The sequence below is a fragment of the Botryllus schlosseri genome, chromosome 3 (assembly GCF_051294905.1).
Source record: "Botryllus schlosseri isolate E-star chromosome 3, Bs_hap1, whole genome shotgun sequence".
In the NCBI taxonomy this organism is placed as follows: Eukaryota; Metazoa; Chordata; class Ascidiacea; order Stolidobranchia; family Styelidae; genus Botryllus; species Botryllus schlosseri.
Window position 1 is genome coordinate 28,477,891 of NC_137238.1, and position 23,791 is coordinate 28,501,681.

At 41.7% G+C, this 23,791-nt stretch overlaps 2 protein-coding genes, 2 long non-coding RNA genes and 1 pseudogene across 4 annotated transcripts in view; 2 read left to right on the forward strand and 3 right to left on the reverse strand.

The window, feature by feature from the left end:
- Positions 1 to 23,791, reverse strand: part of LOC145435090 (uncharacterized) — a 75,996-nt gene that overhangs the window by 854 nt on the left and 51,351 nt on the right. The window lies entirely within an intron of this gene.
- Positions 1,379 to 22,819, reverse strand: LOC145435414 (uncharacterized). Its single transcript, XM_080312690.1, has 12 exons — positions 22,042 to 22,819; positions 14,251 to 14,491; positions 7,920 to 8,017; positions 7,648 to 7,794; positions 6,724 to 6,937; positions 5,962 to 6,054; positions 5,573 to 5,760; positions 5,004 to 5,430; positions 4,527 to 4,841; positions 4,227 to 4,408; positions 3,977 to 4,165; positions 1,379 to 1,678 (listed from the first exon to the last, which is right to left on the reverse strand). Exons 2-12 carry the CDS (start codon positions 14,330 to 14,332, stop codon positions 1,379 to 1,381), a joined length of 2,235 nt encoding a protein of 744 aa, XP_080168816.1. The 5' UTR covers positions 14,333 to 14,491; positions 22,042 to 22,819.
- LOC145436312 (uncharacterized) lies at positions 8,660 to 10,753 on the reverse strand. The gene is made up of 2 exons (XR_013914261.1): positions 10,454 to 10,753; positions 8,660 to 8,848 (listed from the first exon to the last, which is right to left on the reverse strand). It is a non-coding gene; the product is annotated as an uncharacterized LOC145436312 (long non-coding RNA).
- LOC145436310 (uncharacterized) lies at positions 16,444 to 18,678 on the forward strand (annotated as a pseudogene).
- On the forward strand, positions 19,432 to 21,306 carry LOC145436311 (uncharacterized). Its single transcript, XM_080313669.1, has 4 exons — positions 19,432 to 19,504; positions 19,572 to 19,749; positions 19,806 to 19,931; positions 20,327 to 21,306. The coding sequence occupies exons 1-4, from the start codon at positions 19,445 to 19,447 to the stop codon at positions 20,353 to 20,355; spliced, it is 393 nt and encodes a 130-aa protein (XP_080169795.1). The 5' UTR covers positions 19,432 to 19,444; the 3' UTR covers positions 20,356 to 21,306.

Consider the following 23,791-nt stretch of genomic DNA (forward strand, 5'->3'; position numbering starts at 1 on the left):
AGCATTACAACGGCTGTAAAGCCATCTAAATAACTCTTCTGACGGCGCATCAAGCTAAATTTCATGTTTTGGAAAATGTAGGTTACATATATTTGCTGATTTTTCGTTTGAAGTGCTAGTTATCTATGTAACCGCCTCAAAAACGTGACGTGACACCGGTCGGGCCCTAGTCAAGCTCCGCGTAAAATATCGAATGTCGGGTATTGAAGACAGATATAAAAAATCCGAAACGGTCTGAAATCACGCGCTGCAAGCATCGCTGGTCACAAAATGCGTACCGCGCCCGGAAAGCGCAGACTTACCGGTCCGCGAAAACCAGAAAACAAATAGGCTCGACCGATTGTCCTCGGCTTTTACAAAATCGGGTAGAAAAAACAGGCGGGCCTCGCATTAAAAATAACCAAAACGTCGCAAACACAGTGATGATTCAGCCGGTGGGTGCGTGGGGTCGTCATGCATCATGTTGTTGCATAACCCGGGTGGGTGAGACTGGCAGACAATTACCAAAGAATTCCAACTTCTATTTACATTCGGAAAACGACAAAAATCATTCTTTTCAACTCATACGTAATGCAGCAAAGCCCGTGATGTCAAGTATGGGCAGAAAAACGCATATTTTCACCCGAGAGATGGTAAGCGGGCGGAAAAAGGGGGCGAAATTCGCAGCAGCCCCCCGATTTCAAATCGGCGGCAGCAGCTGAGAATTGTTATAACATCACAGCAGGTTATCATAATCGAGCAGAGATTTTCGGGAAAAGCGCAAGGTTGTAGAAATCAAACACAGATTTTCATGTCGAAACAAAATTCGTGTCATATTCACGATGTTTCAGGGCCGTTGTTACAAAAACCGGTCTATTGTCGGGTAATATTTGCAGTTTTTTTCCAAAAAACATGGCATAAAAAATGTTTTAGGGTTTTCATAACAGAAACAGTCGATATACGATCATTTTTCACAAAATCCGGTCGACATTTTCAAACTTTCCAACATTTCTTATGATTGGGAAAATACCCAAAAATATCTTCCTTGGGGGAGTGGGGGCCTTTTTTAGAAGGCACCATCATTTTGTCATTGCTACGTCGCAAAATATTTTGCGGGAGACAAAAGTCATTGTTTCAACACGACAATGGTGGGTTCAGGGGTGCCTCTTTTTAGACGAGGTCGTGGTCTTGTCATTGTTACGAGAAAAGTTTGCTTGTCAGAGACACAAAAGCGATTGTTTTTTTTGACAATAGCGTCATTTACAGGTTCAAGTGGGGCACCTTTCATCGTATGGAGATAGTTACCTTTTTTCAAGGTGTGATCATTGTCTGGCCGCATAAAGTTTTGTTGTTCAAACACAGCATTTGTATTAACGTGGGGCAAAGGTGGGTGCCCCGACTACGTCTCGTTGAGAGGTATCGTGACGGTTTCTCCTTTCCTGGGCGTGGTCTCGGCCAACGTCAGCTTCTTGATCTCGACCTCGTCAGACTTTGGTTTGTTGGTAGCAGGCGATGCCGGGGAGGGGGGCCGGGGAGGTTTTGGTTGAGCGGGCAAATTCAAACTATCGTCGGCCATCGGCTGTTGCTCGGAGACCTCGAACTTTCCGAAAGCCTTGTTCGATTGACTGCTCCTGTGAGCAGCATTCTTGCTCGCTTTGGATCGACGGCCAGGTCTCGGCCGATTCACCTCGTCCTCAGGCTGGGTGAATATCAGTTATATGTAAAGGGAATAAAGTTTTACTAAAAAATTTTAGTTGCTCGACTCAGTTTCATTCCTTAGTGCATAGGTTTGATGGGGCAGCCAGTGGGGTAACCATGATAGTTCATGCCAGCCATTATAGCGGACACGCTAAATCAAATAAGCGACGATAGATGTCAATATGACCCATTTCGCATACAAATGATTCCCGCTAATTGGCAGTACGCGGCATCGATAATACGAATTAGTGAATTGGCATTTCCAAAGGACGGGATTTCTAGTTTCAAACGAGAATCTCCCTGGCTACACACCTAGAGTTTTAATACCGACAACGAGCTGGTTAATATCAGCCCGGGGCCTACGATCCTCAATATGGCTGCGCCCGATAGAGTCTGTCCAGCAATGAAGTATATACATTAGGGTTGTCCAAAATTGGAAAATCTGAAAAAGTATCCGTGATTGTGTGTCATTCTATAGATTATTGATAAAAAACAACAATTAGCCTGAAAGAAGCTTACAGGAAAGCCGTTAAGATTTCGGTCAAAGCGTTTGAAAGTAGCTGCTCAAGAACGGGCGTGCCACTGACCATAGAACGGCGAGAAGACTAGTAATCGAATAACCACGGCTCTTGATTGGCTAATCGGCTATGCTTCAATGACCACGGCAGCCGCAGCTTGCTGATCAGGTGTTCAAGAAGTCTGCTACCGGCGGGGATTCTGAGTGCGCATTGTTAGTAGTTTGGCAGGTGATGATTTAAGATTAATTCAGGACATGTTGAGGTACGAAATACATGATGAACAAACAACACCTGCTTCACAGAAGCTTTTACAGCATGACTGCTTCATTGTGAAGGAAACGGCTGAAGCCTACATGTCGTGTTTTATTGAGAGAAAGCAAAGGCGCTTATGCGAGTATCGAGCGAATTCACCGTTTCAGTATGGATCCACCATCAGTGAATACAAATATATAAAGCTTAACAATGACACTATACGTTGTGTGAACTTATTGGGCTGAAGCTGTAGTATATAGGTGACGTTCTGAATGCTCTAGGGATCGGCGGTTATGCTTGGCCCTTATCAGATGCTTACAACAAATTGAATACACGTGTAGGCGTTGTTAAAGTCCTTAGTGATAACGCAGAAAAAAGGTGGTAATGTACGCACAGTGCACACTCGCACAGGCTGTGCTGGATATGGTATGTAAAAGTCCTCATTGATCCCGCAGAAAAAAGGTATAAAGAAAAGCACAGACTATGCTGCATATAGTATCCAGCATAGTTTGGATATCATATCCAGCATAGCCTGTGCTTACCTTAAACCTCTTTTCTGCAGCACCATTAAGGACTTTGACAACTCTTATAAGTGAATTCAATTTGCTGTAAGTACAACTGCCAAGCATAACCGGCCGATTCAGTCGATCCCTAGAACCTTCAATACTTCACTATATACTACAACTTGGATCCAATAAGATCACACAAAGTATAGTGTCATTGTTAAGCTTTATATATTTGTAATCACTGATGGTGGATCCGTACTGAAACGGTGAATTCGCTCGACACTCGCATAAGCGCCTTTGCTTTCTCTCGATGAAAACACGACATGTAGGCTTCAGCCGTTTCCTTCACAATGAAGCAGTCATGCTGTAAAAGCTTCTGTGAAGCAGGTGTTGTTTGTCCATCATGTATTTCGTACCTCAACATGTCCTGAATTAATCTTAAATCATCACCTGCCAAACTACTAACAATGCGCACTCGGAATCCCCGCCGGTAGCAGACTTCTTGAACACCTGATCAGGAAGCTGCTGCTGCCGTGCTCATTGAAGCATAGCCGATTAGCCAATCAAGAGCCGTGGTTATTTAATTACTAGTCTTCTCGCCGTTCTTTGGTCAGTGGCACGCCCATTCTTGAGCAGCTTCTTTCAAACGCTTTGACCGAAATCTTAACGGCTTTCCTGTAAGCTTCTTTCAGGGTAATTGTTGTTTTTTATCAATAATCTATAGAATGAGACACAATCAGGAAGACTTTTTGAGATTTTCCAAATTTTGGACAACCCTAATATACATACATAGAACATAGGCACACACTAACACTGTCCTATTTCGCTCCAATTAAAGAGACTAGCACGAAACTAACTCATGAATTTGGTTGTATTAAGATTATTGGCCTTAATCAGATACTAATTAGTGCTAATTACTGGTTGAAAGCTGCAAGAGTAACTCGGCGCCTATGACTCTGGACATGATTAACCCAAAACAAATACGGTAATTATCCATGAGGATTTCGGATTGGTGAATTCTACTCTTTGCTCCATAAACCAAGAAAAACACAAAACTTGATCACCCTGCACTCTGGCGTTTCCAGGATATGAAGCAAAATTACGACTCAAACCCACCATTTTCCTTGGGTCTCGCGCGTCTTTTGGCTTCCCGTCTTGAAAGAAAGATTGCACAGACGACAAGAGGCTGAGTCGACCCTCGGTCTGGGACTCCTGAAACAAAACACGTGCAGATTCATCCTCGACCCCGAATCATCACCCCGTTTTCACCCACCTTCACTTTCTCTATGGGTATAAACTGGCTTTTTTTGGGAGCCTCCCCTGTCTTGTGTGCGCCACGAACCAGCGATGGGACCGGGGGCACTTTCTGGGGGGCCGACACGCCGACAGTCGGTGAACGGCCTTTGAGTTGTTGAGCCCCGGGTTGGAATTCGGCCCCGAAAGATGGTTGGGGTGCTGAAATGGAAACGAGGTCATTTTAGGGTTCTTAGAGTCTAGACTCAAATAGATATTTCCTTAAATACGGAAAATGACTCAACACATCTCCTTACATACAGAAATGGGTCAGACTCACCCTGGTTCGGCTGCTGCATCCGTTCGGGTCGAAACGGGGGCCTGTTCGGGGCCATCTGCTGTTGCTGGGTCATCGGCTGGTAAGACTGGGGCACGAAGCGTTGTTGGGGCATCTGCATTCTGGGATTCTGCTTGCCCATCATGTCCAGCGGGCGCCTGACCAGCCCCATCTGTTGTTGCGGGGCCATCTTGTTGCTGCCCCACTGCATCATGTTTCTCGGCCCCATGTTGGGGTTGAACGACATCTGATTGTCGGGGGTTCTCGATGGGAGAAACCCGCTCGATTGCGGGCCTCTTAACGTTTGGTTCATATCGCCTGGAATAGCAGTTAAGAATGAATTAATTGCAAAAGAAAACAAAAAAATTGCTCGTCCCTAAGCCAAACTCTTGAGAATCTCAGCATCCGCAAAAATCTCTAACCAAAAAATTTCAATAACAATATAAGGGAGTGAGTAACGGTCAAAGCCGCAGAACTCACCTGAAAACGGCCTCGACAGAATCCCCTGAACCTGGTTATGCCGATACTGGTTCATCTGCTTGGCGCGTTCCGCTTGGTCCACGGCCTGGAACGTCTTCACCCCGGCAGACTCCTGCTGCGAGAAGTATGGAGCCCCGGGCTGGGGCTGAAGCCCATAGTTTGGGGTCTGCCCCATCATAAACTGCTGCTGGAACTGGTTGATTTTCATCGCGACCTCCTGGCTGGCAGTGCCCTTACCCACCGGGTACTGGGGCATCTTCTGGGTGAACTGGGACTGTTGCATGGGGTTAAACTCGTCGACGCGTCTCTGTTGAGTAGGGGCAGCGATTGCGGCAAACCCGGGGTTTCCGGATGGGGCCACCATGTTCCCAGAGGCTCCCATCACACCCTCGGGCGACAGGGGGGTGGTGTCCTTGTTCAGCATCGTCTGTCAAATGGTACTTAGATTTCATTTCAATTTGATTCAAGGAGACCAGCCCTTATAAAATGAAAAAGTATCAGCATTTTTAATCCATTATTAACAAGGTACCTCTAGTTTTTCGGGTATGTAGAAAATTTTTCAAACAAACCTGATATTGTGGAGGCTGATATGCTGCCTGCCTGGTCTGCTGTGGCTCCACGGCCCCGTAGAAGCCCGTGATCTGATTTGTAGGAAACTGATTGCTGGCCCTTTGCTGCGGCATGTAGATAGGACCAGCCGCGACTGGCGAGAGGCTGCCGGCGCCCGTAGACATCGATCGGTGGGACACACCAAGCCCTGAAAGACACATTATTTTATAGTTCCCTTTCAAGTTCAACTCCAAATGACTGAAATTTTACCAGCAAATTTAAGAATATGGAAAGAAAAGAGATCTCATGCCCAAATTCTAGCTTAAAAACACTGTAAAATTCAAATCCGATGCAAATCAAGGTTTTTTATATCAAAATCGGAGGAGTTAGCGGTTCTGACGGGACAAACCTTGCGCAGCAGCGTACGGGTTCCTGTTTGTGATCGCGTGAGTTTGTTGTTGTTGAGGTTTCAATGACATCGTGTTAGAAGGCTGTGCTTTCACTGAAAAATCACAACACACTTTAAACATGGGTAGTAGTTGTTGATCGCAAGTTCAGACGGCAGCTCGAAAGATCTGTTGTCAGACAGAGTTTACATAAGGCGGGGGTTCTTGAATTCAATCCAGCGACTACAGCTTGTAGCCTACCTCATAGGCCTGTCGTTGTAGAGGGCCCATTTTCTGCTCATTGTGAATCATGAACAGTAAAATAAAACAAATAGGTTGACATGGTGTTATGTTCAACATACCGCAATATCCTAACTGAAGCAAGACTATGTGGGCATTGTTAGAATGTAGCAACACGGTTTGTTACCAGCAGTGTACGCAAAACTTCAGTTTTGCCATCCAACAACTGCTGCTGTTGAACGTTCCTTCTCCATTCTTGGCATGCTACTTAGTAAGGACAGACACTTTCTACCCGAGAATCTAGGAAAGTATCTTTCGTTATACTACTACAAATTTCAATTATTTCTACCATACTATGTGATGCGACTAATGGAATATTTCGTAGGTCCAGTTTTCGTTAAAACAACGTTTTTTCATGTAAAAAGTTGTCGAAGTTTACAGGCTAAACTACTTTTGTAAGGACAGTTCTCCCGTGGCTTTGGGTGGTAAAACATGAAATGAGAGCGCCGAAACATTTCGCCAAGATCAGCAGTTCTAAAACTCACCCGCCGGCGTATTCACAGAGGTCTGAAGAAACAGCAAGGTCTGATACTCGCGCTGTTGTGGTTGCTGCTGTTGTGAGCCGTACGGATGATGGGCCAGGCTGTTGTAGGTCCCGATCAGCGAGTAGTCTTGCATGTGACCCAGCAGGTGGGCCTGCTGCATTTGTTGAAGATTGTTGTGCAGGGACGTTGAGGATATCGGCTGGCAGTGAGACGCCTGAATAATTAGAGGTTCTAGTTTACATTTTTATAGTCCAAAAACTGATTCAGTAATTGCTAATTTCTAAACAATTCAAAATTTTACCAACTAGTTCCAATCGCTTCAGTTGCTATCTAGCATCGAAATCACGACCAAGCCACAAAAACTGCGACTTTCGGGTCAGAATACAAGCGATTGTTTACATCACAAGCGATCCGCACTAGTATATGGGATTATTGCTTTTTTTTCATTTAAAAATCTGTTATTATAGAAGACCCAGTATTTACTTATTTTGTTATAGTAGTAGATAGTTAATTTTTCAAGGCCCACGAATTTGGGCCTTGCCTGATTGAAACAGACTTGCGGACCTCAAATTCAAACCGCAGCTGAAAAGATTTGTGGTTATAATACCGTTCAATTTTGTAATTTAAAGATCCAATATTAGTGTAAATTGTGTAATGTTTCTGTGCGGAAGAAAAATGTCGAAAAAGATCAGTATTTTTTATTCCTATGGCCGTATGTCACCGATAAAATGACTGAAATTTGCAAATTTCAAGCTCATTTGGCCCCAGGATATGGGGATGTAATACAATTTAATTTTGTGATTTCATAACCTAATATGCGCAATGCGCATATATGATCGCTAGGTCGTGATTTGAAACGGATACATAATCACTAATCAAAAATTCCATAATTTTGTCGTGATTTCAAATTTTCAAAATGCAAACCTGCTGAATTTGTTGGATTCTTCGAGCGTGGGGGTCTTGACGCTGCAGCATCAGGTACGGCGACATCACAGACACGTGCGATTGAGCCGCGACAATGCCAGGAGCTGAGCTCGTCGCGCAACCAGACTCCTTCCATTCTTCAGACTGCTGAATAAATAGAGATTCCCAACATTCATTTTAATAAAATTAGTGTATTGAAAAATCTGAATAGCTTGATTGAGCTGCATCGTGGCAGAGGTGACAGAATATTCCCGGTTGAAAATATCAAATACCTGAGTGTTTGCAGGTTGAGTCTCGGCAGGTTTTGTTTCCGACGGCGAGTCGCGACTCGAAGAGTGGAAAGAAAACGGAGCGCTTGATCCGCTCAGGCCTGGAAACAAAATTTCAGGTTCAAACTGTTCGGCACTCAAATCACAGGCCAAATTTTCTCTACCGAAGTCTGATTCCATGCTAATAAATACAGTTATCTTGACACCAAATATCGTCAAGTCAGCAAAATCATTCCACAAATTTTTTTCAGATTTTTAGACCGTGTCCAAATATGGGTTGGAAAAGAAAGAAAATTACCGCGAAAGTGAATAATGGACGTAATCTACTCTGAATCCACACACAGCAATATTTGTGTCGCATTTTTTTTCAAAAATTTCAAATGTAAAATGGCACAGTTCACTTTTCAGGTTCAAACCGTTGCATATGTTCGAATACAGTTTACAAAAATGAAACATAATTAATTTCGACGTCTGAATTTGTTGCTGAATTTATTTCCAAAATTTCCGAATTTGAATCATAACTGACTGTTTATTCCGGATATTTGACCTGATGTCCTGATCACGTTGTTCCAAACACAATCATGGCCAAAACGGAGTGGAAATTTGACATAACCTAGATTTTCTGAAAATGTGGAAAATCGAAGCAACTCTGACTGTATATTTTTGCAAAAACTAAATTTATATGTTACCTGATTGTTGGTTTCGCAGATTTTCCACACCGTGGAGCATAAATGCGGGGGTCGAGTTTCATGCCTTGCGTGGAGACTCCATTTTCATGTTAAGTCGCTGGAAGGCGACGTAATCTCCCTCAATACTTTTGCCGGGTCTGAAACGGCGATGGTCCAGCCCCAGTTTTATGTTTCTGGTCCTGGTGGTTGTTGGGTCGGGGGCAGGTTGCGTTGTCCAGCTTTGAAGTCTCATTCATCGAGGGGCTGAGAACGGAAACCATGCAGGATGAAATGGGAAGCAACGAGGGACGGATAACGCAACAAACACAAATTATATCACGCATGACCGGATTTCAAATTCGAGAGAAAAATAATGGTATTTACGGTTGACAAACCTATAATTATTATTACTCATAATGTGAAAATGAAATTTGTTTACTCCAACTTCTGCTGGTTTTTGTTTCGCCCACGCCAGGGGTTCATCCGACTCTTATGAGACATAGTGGCACACGTATGAAGTCACAATGTACAAGTCAAAAACGGGAGGGGAAACAGCGAATTTTGTCCCCAACTATGACACGGTACGGCTAGCAACAACGAAAATATTTTGGATTATATAATAACTGCAAGTTAATGCGGTAGTAACCGAGTATTCCGGCAGGGTCATATGTCGTATGCCGTTCAAGAGGGTGTGCATTAAACTCGGACAAAAGTGTATTTGATGTAGACTTAAGGTACTTCGGCAGGTTGAATTATTATAACATACGAATAGCCAAAATTGCAATTGATTTATCAATTATCATCAACTTACTGTGAAATTATACTGCACCAGTGCAACAAATCGTAATGGATTGAGGATTTAGCACCGCACGTTTTTATCTTTGGAGTCGGTTCAAGATGTCCGGCCTTGAAATCACTGTACATAATGTAACAGTCACATGAATTGATTGTATCATTGGATTGAATGTTCTGGCATCGCAACTTCAGTAAGTGCAAATCATACTTGTGCACATTGTACAGCTTGTATAATAAAATATTCTTTTTCCACTTCTCTGTGGTATCACATTCACTAAAGAATTGTTATATTAATCCCCACCATAGTGGAACTAAAAGCTCAATCACACAGTGGATGCGGGGATTAGAATGATGGGAACAGCGAACGGCCATAATGCACACAAGAGTTACACGATCTGGCAGGGCCATAGCTGAAACACCGAAACCCGCAATTATGGGGAGCTCGAAGGGGCCTAACATGATTTCGTTGGTCGTTCGCTGGAGATTTATTAAACTTGAACACTTTCGTCAAGCTTCCCCGATTTCAGGTCCCTAGAGGTCTGGATTTAAATATGATTAGTGTGATAAAAATTGTGCATATTTCTGAGGAATAGTGTGATAAAAATTGTGCATATTTTTGAGGAATAGGCATATCAGCACGGGCGATTAATATGCATTGAACGGGACTATGACTCTAGTCTAGAATAAGTATACCGCAGAACTTTTTCAAACCGGAAAATAGACCACGGCCAAAAACAGGTGGAGAACCTTTGGTCCAGGCCCATGGACCGAGTTCACAACAAACTTTATAAAAAAATATTGAATTTTGAAACTTCGAAACGAAATTTCGATAAACTCTAGCAACATGTAGGTCTCGAGAGCTGTCCTATTACTTCCTAAAACTAAGTTAACGCTAGAATTCACAAACGTAAACACTAATTGTTTTCAAAGCAACATTTTCGACTGTGATAAATTCACTGACACGAATAGGAGTGTATTTAAATCTGTTTCTTTAGGCAACCAAACATTTCATGAGGTACCCAGTAAACATTTTCAGGTAGAAGTTGGGGTATGTAGCTAATTTATCGAACAAACCTGATATTGTAGAGGCTCATGGGCTGTTTGCCTGGTCTGCTGTGGCGCCACGGCCCCGTAGAAGCCTGTGATCTGATTTGTAGGAGACTGACTGCTGGCGCTTTTCTGCGGCATGTGGATAGGACAGGTCGCGACCAACGACAGGCTGCCGGCGCCCGTAGACACGCCAAGATCGGTAGGACACGCCAAGCCCTGGTACAGAGAGACATACAGATTCATTATTTTATAATACAAATGCTGGTTCGAATTCAACATTGATGAACCGAAGCTAGAATTCATTTTACATTGCAGTCACCTCCTATTCCAGTTCCACAATTAATCAACAAATTCCAGCCCTACCGATATCCAATTTTTGATCACATGCCGATAAACCCGATAACTATCACTGATGACCCTGATATATTCAGTCAATATTTAAAAAAAATAGTATCTAACTCACGGCGCATTTCCAAAACTTAACAGCATTATTTGAACGGTGTTACAGCCATTGCAGTCGCAGATTATAGGGTCCGTGGACATATGAGCATGCGACATTACAGCATGCGAGACTTTGGCATGCGACAATTTGGCATGCGACACATGAGCATGTGGGTTAAATTACGGGTTAGGGGTAGGTTAGGGTTGGATTTATGGTTGGGTTAGGGTTTAGGTTAGGTTAGGCTAGGTTAGGTTAGGTTAGGTTAGGTTAGGCTATGTCTCGGGTTAGGGTAAGTTTTTGGGTTATACAGTCACATGCTGAAGTGACGCATGCTGATGTGTTCCATGCTGAACTGTCGTTTTCCATTGTGTCGCATGCTCATATGTCGGGAAACCCGATTATAGTTCCCTTCCAAGTCCAAGTGACTCAAATTTTACGAAAAAATCGTAGAATACGGAAAGAAATGAGATCTCATGCCCAAAATCCAGCTTTAAAACACTCCAAAATCCATATCCGATGCAAATCAAGGATTTTTCAAATCTAAATCGGAACAGATAGCGACTCTGACAGAACAAACCTTGTACAGCTTGTACAGCAGCGTTGTTGTTATTGGGGTTTCAATGACATCGTGTCGGAAAGCAGAGATTTCACTGTAAAATAAAAACCGATTAAACAGGGGCTCGTTGCTGATCTCAAGTTCAGACTAGGTCAGTAGGTTACGCTGCTGTTTTCCGATTAAGACGATATATTGGGCGTGGGTTCAAGTCCCGTGGTTCACATTCTATGAATTTCTACATTGCTTATTTAAAAAATCGCACAATTGACCAACTAGTCAAGCAGCTACATCCCTAACGCTATTCTGCGTATCCCCAGTTCAACGCCCTTAAAGATACTTTGGTTTATTTGCGAGCAAACCAATTTTGTTGCACTTATGCTGTGGGTTGATCATGGCTTCAGAAATATGCTATTTCCAGTAACATTTGTAGGTTCGTACGACAAGTTTTACTCGTCAGTCGTCATGGGTCGAAAGGATTGTATCGCTCACAAAATGCGTTTTGCGACTCAACATCCCACCTGCCGGAGTAACCACAGAAGTCTGATACCCGCGCTGCTGCTGTTGTTGCTGGTGTGAGTTGTACGGATGATGGGCCAGGCTGTTGTAGGTCCCGATCAGCGAGCAGTCCGGCAGGTGACCCGGCAGATGAACCTGCTGCAGAAGATTGTTGTGCAGGGACGTGGACGAGATCGGCTGGTAGTCAGACACCTGAATAATAAGAGAGGTTGTTGCGGAAAAGTGGCGCAAAGCTGACTGCAAGACAGAACAGATCGAACAAGTTTCAGATTTTCGTGACTTTCGATCAAAATTTTAGTCATTTTCGGATATCAAACATGGTTATTTCTACTTCTACTCAACAATTTTCATTTTTCTAGGCCAAACTAGTCCTGGATTACTTACTTTCCTGCTTGAAAAACATGACTTTTTTACGACTTATATTACATCACAAGTTCCACTTACTTACTGTTTTACTTACTCGAAAATTGTTATTTTAACTTGAATTTTCTCACGTCTAGCTAATTTCGCTCACGCAACCAAATTACTTACGAATGCATTCTGAAAATTAAAAAATCCTGCTACAAATCACACATAAGCACGTCTGGATCGCTTCAGTTGCTATCTAGCGTCGAATTCACGACCGAGCCACAAAAACTGCGACTTTCGGCTCAGAGAACAAGCGATTGTCTACATCACAAGCAATACGGATGGACCTACTACGCATACTGTTTTTTTTTTATTTAAAAAAACTGTGTTTTACAGTCACCAGTATACTTAAGATGCTCAAATGATATAAACACAACACGCAACAAACATAATAGTACATGAATCAGTTTTACATATCCTGTACTTCTATTTTTATCAAATATCGATTTATTTCTTTAGCCGGAGCGGAGCAGACTTAAATTTAAAAATGATTACTTTTTGTGGCCCCCTCGTTTGGGAGTCCCTGGTTTAAACAAAGGTTCATTAGCGGCTGGTTTGGGGATGTAATACAATTTGATTCGAAATTTGATAATCTGACCAACCTGCTGAATTTGTTGCACTCTCTGAGCGTGCGGGTCTTGATGCAGACAACAGCGATTGTGCGGCCACGTCGCGCAACTAGACTCCTCCCATTCTTCAGACTGGGAATAAAAAAAGAGGGAGATTGAAAAATCAATTCTATAACAGTTTGAAAAACTTCAAAAGCTAATTTCCATAGGGGCAGAGATGAAAGAAGATTTTCGAATCCAAATCCAACGCCTAGCTGTTGTTTTGGTTGAGGGTCGGCAGGTTTTGTTTCAGAGTCGCGACTCGAAGAATGGCACGAGAACGGAATGGATTTTGAGAACAAAATCAGAGCAAAAAAAATGTTGCTTCACTTCAAAAATGAGCTGTCCTCAATTCTAAACGTTCAATGTAAATCAGATTTTAGACGAGAAGTTATGTTTTGTGAAGGTTAGTGTACTGATTACGGGCCGTCAAAAAGCTAATTCAACATTATTTAAAGAAGGTTATGTCCAAATACAAGTTCGAAAAATGAAAAAAAAAATTAATTTCCATCAAGATGTCATGAACGAGCGAGCACGAGGAATATCGTCCAACAAAGGGGAAGATTTGCTAGAAAAATTCAATTCTTTTGCTATTTTTCATCTCGTTATAGTTCGTTTTTAAGGTTTTTAGAAGCTTATGTCCAATTACATGTTAAAAAATGAAATGAAATTAATTTCAATGTTCGTCCGAGTCACAATTTTTCAAACATAGTCATGGTCAAAAGAAATTGAAAATTTTACAAAAAATTGATTACCCCGAAAGTGAAAAATGGACTCTTGCTACTCTGATTCCAGTACAACAATATTGTGTCAAAGTTTTTGCCCAAAATTTCGAATTCAAAATTATAATTATTGAAATCGGTATAGTTCATATTCAAGACATATACCAGCTTATGGTCCAGCACGGGTTACAAAAATGAAAAATGTCTGAAAGTGTTCATTCGAAATACAAGATCCATCGTTGATCTGAGACGCATTGTTTTGAACATGGCCGAAAGAAAAGAAAAATTCACATAATATCTATTTTTTTTTAAATGTGAAAATGTACAACAGGCTACTACGATTCCAGTGGGACAATACTGTGTTAAATTTTTTTCCAAAATATTTGAATTTGAATCATAACTGACTGTTGGTGCTGTTTAGTTGATCTGAGTCACATTTTTTAAACGCTACCTTGGTAAAACAAAGGAAAATATTATAAAAACTTGATGTGTGAAAAATCGACATGAGCTACTCTGACAATGTTTTCAGTTGATTTTTTTTTCTGATAAAATTCTAAAATTTATGTTACCTGATTGTGGGTTCTGCCGTTTTTCCTTCCCACGGGGCATAAACGAAGGGGTCGAGTCCCAGGCCTTGAGTGTCGACTCCATTTCATGTTCAAGTCGCTGGAAAACGACGCAATCTCGCCCTGTACTTTGGCCGGGTCTGAAACGGCGATGGGGTCCAGCCCCAGTTGTCTTTGTTGTTGGTCCTGGGGGTTGTTGGGGTCGGCTGCGTTGTCCGGTTTTGAGCTCTCATTCATCGAGGGGCTGAGAACGGAAACGATACGGGAACAAATGGGAAGCAACGAGTAGGCGAATAACGAAGCAAACATAAAGATCAGATTCGAGAGAAAAATAATTTTATTTGGGGTGGGCAAACCTATAGTTATTATGACTCATCATCTGAAAATGAAATTTATTCACTCCAACTTCTGCTAGTTTTTGTTTCGCCCACGCCAGGGGCTCTTCCGACTCTGATGAGACATAGTGGCACAGGTATGAAGTCACAATGTACATTGTACAAGTCGAAAATGGTAGGGGAAACTGCGGATTTTGTCCCCCGGCTATGACAACGTACGGCTAGCAACAACGAAAATATTTTTGATTATATAACAACTGGAAGTTAATGTGGAAGTAACCAAGCACTCCGGCAGGGTCATATACCGTTCAAGAGGCTGGGCATTAAACTCGGACTTGAGTGTATTTGATAGATATTTACGAGACTTCGGCAGGTCGTATTATTGTAAAATAAAAATAGCTACAATTGCAATTTATTTATCAATGATTATCAAATTACTGTGGAATTATACTGCACCGCCGCCGCAAATCGTAATGGATTGAGGATTTGGCGCAATACGTTTTTATCTTTGGAGTCGGCTCAAGAAGTTCGGCCTTGAAATCACTGTACATAATGTAAGAGTCGCATGAATTGATTGTATCATTGGATTGAAATGTTCTGACATTGTAACTTCAGTAGGCACAAGACATACTATGTACATTGTACAGCTTATATATTAAAATATTCAATGTCCACTTCTCTGTGGTATCATATTCACCAAAGAATTGTTTGAAGCTGGCCCAGAACCGTTATATTAATCCCCACCATAGTGGAACTAAAACCTTACTTACATAGTGGATGCGGGGAATAGATCATTGGGTTTCGGGCCTTGATGGGAACAGCGGTCGGACATAATGTACACAAAGTGTTACACAATCTACCAGGGCCAGATCTGCCACACCTGCAACCAGCAATTGGAGGGAGCTCGAAGGGGCATAAAATTTCATTGGTCGTTGGTTGGAGATTTATTAAATTTGAACATTTTCGTCGAGAGAGAGAGTCTTTATTTTCATCCAACCAAAATACATAACACACGGCAGTGATGGTGGTACAGAAAATATGCTTGCACAGTATTCGGTATTAGATAGGAATGATCGATAAGACCGTGAAGGTCATCTAGTCTGATCACACCAGCATCAAACTTGACTCTAAACAGTCTGGCTGTAAAAAAGGTTACAGTAATTAAAATAATAAAGTAGAATAAAAATTAAACGATGGTAGCAAATGATCAATGAAGCAATGTCTGGGCGAGGTAGGGCAACAGTGTTAGTGTAACGACAAGAGGTGATCAAGTAGGGCTTATTTGAATCTATTATAAGGCAATTCACGGATATGTGGTGGTAATGCATTCCAGATGATACCCAGTCAACAAAATTGTGTATATTTAATGCCGAACTAGGCGAAGATAGTGAAGGGGAGAAGAGATCCCAGCTGTTTTCTCACTATAGCGGGGCGGCACCTTTGATGTACAAAAACTGATCGCTCTCGAATTCAAAAGATCGATTGTTCTATTTCCCATCGTCGGCCAAAGAGATTGGTGGTAGCGTTGTTAACCAATCAAACCGCGCATGATTATCACGTGACTTTACCGTGCCGTCTGGCTTTGACAGGTTTGTGAGCACTTGAGCGTGGAGTAATTGTGATGTCATGCAGTCTTCGGATGTTGTTTACCGCTTCTGGCGAATTGTATTTCCGAGGTTATAACGATGGAATGGAATAGGAATGAAGTTATCGTTGACGATTTATGTGCTTGAGAATAGTAAAAGACCGGATTGGCTATTGATGAAATTATTTCCACACTTGGTTAGACGTGTTATGGTTATGACTGCGACATCATTTGGTACCGGTAGTGTTACAATCGTTAATGCATGAATCTGAGACGTGCGATATGCTCAATCTATCTACTGTCTGTGCCTATAATTGTCCGTGAAGTGCCGATCATTGCTGATTGTTACAACGGTTTGCATTTCAGCTGGTCAGCCAAGCACTGTATATAGTAATATTGTGATCTAAATTAAGATATGCCCAAGTATCCCTATAAAGCGGGCGGCGAGTTAAAAAGGATGCAGCGTTGGAGAAGGCAGCAGCTCTCAACCTCCAGTGGCAATGATGATGACCAGCCAACTGTCGCAATTAATGATGATCTGGCTGACAGTACATCTCACCAATATCAGGCCAGTGGAATTAATCAGAATTCAGAAACCACACCAAGCCTAAACTTGGCAGACATAATACGAAATTGGGCTCTGAAAGAGGTTAACGTACCAAATGATTCAGTGAGTAGGTTGCTGGTTGCTTTGCGCTGCCTGGATCCAACTCTTCCAGTAAAGGCACAGACATTGTTCAAAAAACCTAATTTTGAATATATTCCAATTGAAGAAGGAAGGTACGTTCATCTGAAGAACTGGATGAGTTGCCTCAAACTTGTACTTGAAAAACGATCTCGGCCATGTGATCCATATCATTTGATTGTAAATATTGATGGTCTGCCTCTATTTAATTCATCACCGAACCACAAGATGTATCCCATCTTGGTTTCAGTTCTCGGTGTGTCCATGAGACCCATTTGCTGTGGGATATACTCTACTGAAAAAGGCGCAAAAAGGGAAATACCTGATCAACGTGAATTTTTGCATATGTTTTTCAATGATATAGCTGATTTGCACTCTTCCCCAATTATAATAAATGGGAAGGCTGTTCCAACGATGGGCAATGGGATATTTGTGTGTGATGCGCCTGCTCGGTCAGCCCTGAAAAATATAAAATCCCACACTGGATACAATGCATGCGAAAGGTGCACGATTATAGGCGAGCACATCGAATGCCGAACATGCTTTGTAGGACCACCAGGAAGAAAACGAAGCGATAATACATTCGTTCGGAAGTCACATCCTGAGCATCACCGCGGACATTCCTTTTTGGTGGATAATGGTGTTAAAATGGTTTCTGACTTTCCATTAGATTACATGCATTTGGTATGTCTGGGTGTTGTTCGTCGTCTGCTCAACTGGTGGAGGGGATTTAAAGGACAAACTCAATACAAGTTGTCGAAAGATGCTCTTGAACTACTATCTACAAGAATTGGGGAGATGAAACATCAATTTCCATGTGAATTCAACAGACGCATGCGACCTCTGACTGAACTTCCATACTGGAAAGCCTCTGAGCTTCGATTGTTTTTGTTGTATGCAGGAGTTGTGGCAGTTTGTGACTCCTGCTTGCATTCATCCGCACATACTTACATTTTCTAAAATTGATAGTGAGTATGAGAATTTTATTAGCAAATTCTGATTGTCATGATGTTAATCTGGCAGAAAGGTTGCTGAAGGAGTTCGTTAAAGATTCCGAGACCAACTACGGCCAGACATTTTTATCTTATAATGTTCATTCTTTGATTCACCTCCCGCAAGATTTCCGCAATCATGGAAATTTAAATTGGATCTCTGCTTTTCCATTTGAAAGTTATTTGGGAGTCATGAAAAACAGCGTACGGTCAGGGTACAAACCCTTGGAGCAAATTGCGAACCATTGCTTTCGTGTTAATAGCAACATATGCTCATATTTGCGTGTTGATACAAATTGTGAGTTCAAGTATGATGAGAAAAATGATGGCTTTCTTCCACCGTATGTTGTCCCAAATGATGTCAATCAGTGCAAGAGCATTGAATATCCGAACGGTCTTATAATAGTTAGAAATTCTGATCAGAACGGCATGATTGCTGTATCTGGTGTTGTGATGAAAGTGGTTAACATTTGGTTTTGCCAAGGTATTGTGACTGTGGCAGTGAAAATATGTAAAACCAAGGATTTTTTCAGTAGACCTGTGAAGTCAAGTCTTGTAGGAATCTATGAAATGACTGAAATGTCTAATGATGTAACACTCATTGACTTTGCTACAATCGAGAGAAATCTCTATAAGTGTCTTTCTTTGCTTCAGAACAATCGTAATATTATAACCACAATGCTTCATAGATCCGATATCTGAATGCTCACTTGTATCAACGTGAATTTTAATTTTCAGGAAATAATAAAGTATTAGCCACTATTTCTATCATTAGTGATGTTTTACTGTGTGCAGTTTGATGATGGCACCAACGAGGTAGTTCCACAAAATTGGCTGGCATGCAACAACAGCTTGTGTTTTTGGCCCCCTGAAGGAAATGTGCAAGATCTTTCAAAGATTGCATCTCAACCTACAGACGAATGGAAAGCCCATGGATGTAAAGTCATGTGCTCTGCAGGTTGGTTATACTAATGTTCAGTTGTTGTCTGTAACATTTTCCTATCAATATTTTTCAGTTACTTACAGTCAGTGCCTTGAATCTGCATACGGGCTCCCAGTACCAGGCTATTGGGCAAATTCTACCCCGACTCATCCGAAAATACTCAGCCGGTCAAGTGACAGTTATTATCAAGCTGATAGATATGCAACATTAAGTCAAAGAACTGTTCAGATGTAAGTTGATGAGATCATTCACAGATAATTTTAAATTCTGAGTTGTGTTGAAAGTCAATGAGCAATTATGGCATATTTTGGCTATTTTATCATTAGGTGGACAACTGCACATTCCTACCTCATGTGTAGAAGTAGTATATTTTAATAGAAGTGATAGCAACGTCGCCACCAGAGAATGCAGGTTTTTTAGCCTTTGCCAGTCAATCCCGAATCATGGTGTTGGTCATTAAGGGCATTGGTTTGGAGGCTAGAGATTGCGCAGTTGTGAATGAGTAGGCTGTGAAAGACTTATACTTGTTATATTTAAAACAGGCCCTATGAGTTTCTTACAAAGCTGTCGAATTCGCTTGATGAGATAAATGATGAAATTACCCAGCTAAGGAAAGAGATGAAACATATGCACAATAAAGTCAATGAAGACGACTCCATGGAAGATTTTGTTAAAGCAGACAGTGTAGAAGAGCTGGATATGCTATTGAAGAATCAGGTCAGCATAACAATTGATTAGTCGGAAGAAATCGCTATGAGCTAAGCATCTTTTTGATATATGTCAGATCCCATCTGCTGTCACATTGAAAATAGTGAAACCAAGTCTTCGGGCTACAGTGCGTGCATTTTTCAAGTACTTTATGACTCAGAGACATGCCCTGAAGTATTCGTGGACAGGTGCTTCTCGTCAAGGTGGATTTAAGATAGCCGTGCAAGGCTCAAATCTTTGGCGTCATCTTTTATGTGAGTGGTATGACAGTTTCATTCCATTTCGTTGCTTGAACTTCAGTTCGTTCCAGCTGTCCTGCAGCATACCGGATTCAGGCTCGCTACCCATCATGAAATTTCAGTGCACATAAAAACTGTTCTACATGGAGTGCCGGATTGGGATGCCGGCCGCCGAAAATTAAATAGTGTTGCCTCAGGTATCCGATCCTAATTTCAAAATAGTATGAATTAATGTATATTGTAATTTGTAATTTACAAAATTTTGCCTTGAAATAGCCATCAATGACCACCAAGTAACCACGAAACCGCTACTGGTGTTCACAGATTCAGGATATAGCTAGTTAGCGTGCCATCAGAAACTGTGGTCTGTAGACATGTAAGCACGGGACAAAATAGCTCAGTATACTTGGCAATAACCATCTCTCTTATAGTTCAGGTTAGGTTGGGTTATGGTTTAGAGTTGCCATTTATCAAGTAACATACTCGGGTGTGAGATGATCAAATGACGCACAACCAGAAATGATATGATTGGGACAATCAGTGCTTATTGATAGCGAAAATATAATATTAATGTTTACGTTTTATTTTCCAGATCCCTCAAGAGATCAGCAACGTTTTTGAATTTACATCTGATGGACTGGACGATGTTCCGCATAGGTTTTATGTGGTGTGACCATTCGGATTCACCCTGCTGTTGTTGATCATAGGGGTTAAAATTGTAACTAGTTTGGCTCCTGTTGCATATTAGCCTATACTGCCAGACAATGTGTATACCATAAACCTGGTAACATTGGACACTAAGAAGTAAACCATTTGAATGGTTATTGATGAAAAACGGTTGTCCAATTCTTTTTCATGAGGCAATAGTACCACAAGTAGTCTCAATAAAAGGTGGAATCATTCCACTACCGGATAACCTTGACCAAAGCTCCCTCCTAATTTTTGCGAGTGTGCGCAGACTACCTGCGCAGACCCTTGGACAGCAGTGCGTAACGACTAAAAAAAGGTCATTACTTCAAATTTTTTGTGCGCAGAGACCGTGTCCGAACATTGATAAATTATTGGCAGGGGGGTCAAATTCATCAAAATTTATGGTTATTATATTCTTACAACCAAAAATAGATAGCATGCGAGTCCTAGATTCATAACTTGGCAGCAGATACCTCTAATTAGTCTTAATCAATGTCAGAAATCTCAACGGGCCCACCCTTAGGTCACTTTAAAAAATGGTGATGTCCAAAGTTACCCCCTCAAATTTTATCAGGACGGGGTAACTTTGGACACGGATCATTTACAGAAATACAGCACTCATTTATGACTATGAAGATTTTGAATTATTTAATTCTAATCTCTGCTCAATACCTCCAGAAAAACACAAAACTTGCCTCCCCTGCACTCAGTCATTTCTAAGATATGAGGCAAAATTGTCCAAAGTTACCCCGGTTTACGGTACTTTATTTAAGCGACTTTCCACGCGCCTTATGTATTGTATTTTTGGATCTTAATCTGACGAATGATCATGCTAATCTCTCGCCTTTGATCGTGTCATATGTCGGTCAACTTGTATTTTCGTTGATTGACCGAGCGAGATAGTGTAATGGTTATGCGTCCGGCTTCTCGAGCGGTAGGTCGTGGGTTCGATCCCCGGCCGGGTCATACTAAAGACTTGAAAAATGGTATCCGCAGCTATCCTGCTAGGCGCTCAGCAATCACGGATAGCATGGAGGAGAAAAAAAACGGGGGCGCATACTAGATGACCTCATGGGGCCGTATCGCAACTCCGTCGCCAAAGCATCTCGATGGTGCAGGCGAAAAAGAATATCGTATCTCTCTCTCTCTCTCTCTCTCTCTCTTAATAAAACTAAAACGATAATGAAAATGCTGAGTAAACTTGTGATGACTTGCAACACAGGGTTGGAAATCAACAGCGATTCGGGTAGCGAGGCGAGACTAGCGACAGGGTTACTAGCGGTCAAGGAGTCTGCGGCTGAAGTGCGAAAATTGTATCTTTTGAAGCATCATTTTGGCATTGAAAGCGTATTATACGCCGGGCGATCGCTTCCCATTTTGTTGACTGGGTAGGTCCCGAGTAGTCGATAGATCTCTTAGTTAGGTTGATATTGGGTGGGGGTAAGAAGAAGTAGATATTTCCTTTAGACGAGGATCTCGTATAGTGGGAGTGGACATTTTTGGCAGGCATGAAAAAGTCATCAAACACAGGAGGCAAACTATCGGAAAAATATTTGTGAATGACTTTTGATACTTTGAAGCGATATAGTTTGTCAACTTGCAAAATTCGGTACTTACGGTAGTAAGGCGATAGTTTGGTACGTAATGGTACAGATGAGATCAGCCGTATCGCACGGTTTTGCAGGGTTCGAATTCTGCACAAAAATGTTGTTCATGCACTTCCCCATACTACGATTCCATATTGCAGGTGAGAGTGGAAAAGAGAGAAATAGATGGTTCGTAGTATTGATCTGGAAACCAAAGATTGCAGACCGGTCATTATTCCCACACACCGAGCTAGTTTTGATATCGTGCATTCAATATGCTGCTTCCAAGACATTTTGGCATCAATGGTGACGCCGAGCTTAGCGTGGTTTCATGTCCCTAGAGTTCTGGATTTAATATGATAAGTGTGATAAAAATGTGCAGATTTCAGAGAAATAGGCATATCAGCGCGCGCGATTACTGTGCATTGAACAAGACTATGACTCCAGGATAACTGGAGCCGGAAAATGCACCACGGCCAAAAAAGTGAAGAACCTTTGGCCTAGGCCCATGGTCTGAGTTACAGAACAAACTTTTGAAAAAATAATGAATTTTTACATTGCAAAACAAAATTTCGATGAAGTCTAGCAACATGTATGACTGTCCTATTATTTCCTAAAACTATGCTAATGCTAGAATTCAAAAACGTAAATACTTATTGTTTTCAAAGCAAAATTTTCGCCTGTGACAAATTGGAGTGTAGTTTTATCTGTTTTTTTTTTCAGGCAACCGAACATTTCATGGGGTACCCAGTAAACATTTTCAGGTAGAAGTTTGGGTATGTAGCTAATTCGTCGAACAAACCTGACATTATGGAGCCTGATAGGCTGTCTGTCTGCGCCACGGCCCCGTAGAAGCCCGTGATCTGATTTGTCGGAAACTGACTGTTGGCCTTTTGCTGCGGCATGTAGATAGGACCAGTGGCGAGAGGCTGCCGGCGCCTGTTGACATCGATCGGTGGGACACGCCAAGCCCTGGTACAGAGAGAGACACAGATTTATTATTATATACAGTAATACCAATTCTGATTCGAATTAAACATTGAAGAACCGTAGCTAGAATTTATCTTGTATTGCAGTCACCTCCTACTTGAAATCCACAATTATTCTATAAATTAGAGCCGTAACGATATCCGATTTTTTAGCAGATACCAATAAACCCGATACCTACTGCTGATGACCCTAATATATTCAGCCTATATCACAAAAAAAGTAGGGCGCATTTCCAAAACTTCACAGTATTATTTGAACGGCTTTACAGTGATCACAGTCGCAGATTATAGTTACCTTTCAAGTCCAAATTACTGAAATTTTACTAAAAAATCACATAATACGGAAGAGAGATTTCATGCCCAAATTCCAGCTTGAAAACACTCCAAAATCCATATCCGATGCAAATCGCGTTTTTTTCAAATCTAAATCGCAGCAGATAGCGATGCTGACGAAACAAACCTTATGCAGCAGCGTGCGGGTTCCTGTTTGGTATCCATTGAGTTTGTTGTTGTTGTTGTTGTTGGGGTTTCAATGACATTGTGTCAGAAGGCTGAACTTTCACTGCAAAATAAATACCGATTAAGCAGGGGCTTGTTGCTGATCTTGAGTTCAACTAGGTCAGTTGGTTAGGCTGCTGTTTTCCGATCATGGCAATATATCGGCCATTGGTTCAAGTCTCATGGTTCACAATTCATGGCCGCTACATCCCTAACGGAATTCTGGGTTGTAGTAGTTATTCACGTGGCAGTATAAACGTGTCTTTGAGAGGTAAAGACAATGCCGTCTTCGGG

Bases quoted from the DNA above. Each gene is read 5' to 3' on its own strand.
- LOC145435414 (XM_080312690.1), bottom strand. From the start codon at position 14,332: ATGGAGTCGACACTCAAGGCCTGGGACTCGACCCCTTCGTTTATGCCC. The intron at 7,795-7,919 runs GTATTTGATATT...CTATTTATTCAG, and splicing joins CTCAACCTGCAAACACTCAG to CAGTCTGAAGAATGGAAGGA. The intron at 5,761-5,961 runs GTTTGTCCCGTC...TGTGTCTTTCAG, and splicing joins CCCGTACGCTGCTGCGCAAG to GGCTTGGTGTGTCCCACCGA.
- LOC145436311 (XM_080313669.1), top strand. From the start codon at position 19,445: ATGGAAGATTTTGTTAAAGCAGACAGTGTAGAAGAGCTGGATATGCTA. The intron at 19,505-19,571 runs GTCAGCATAACA...GATATATGTCAG, and splicing joins ATATGCTATTGAAGAATCAG to ATCCCATCTGCTGTCACATT. The intron at 19,932-20,326 runs GTATCCGATCCT...TTTATTTTCCAG, and splicing joins ATTAAATAGTGTTGCCTCAG to ATCCCTCAAGAGATCAGCAA.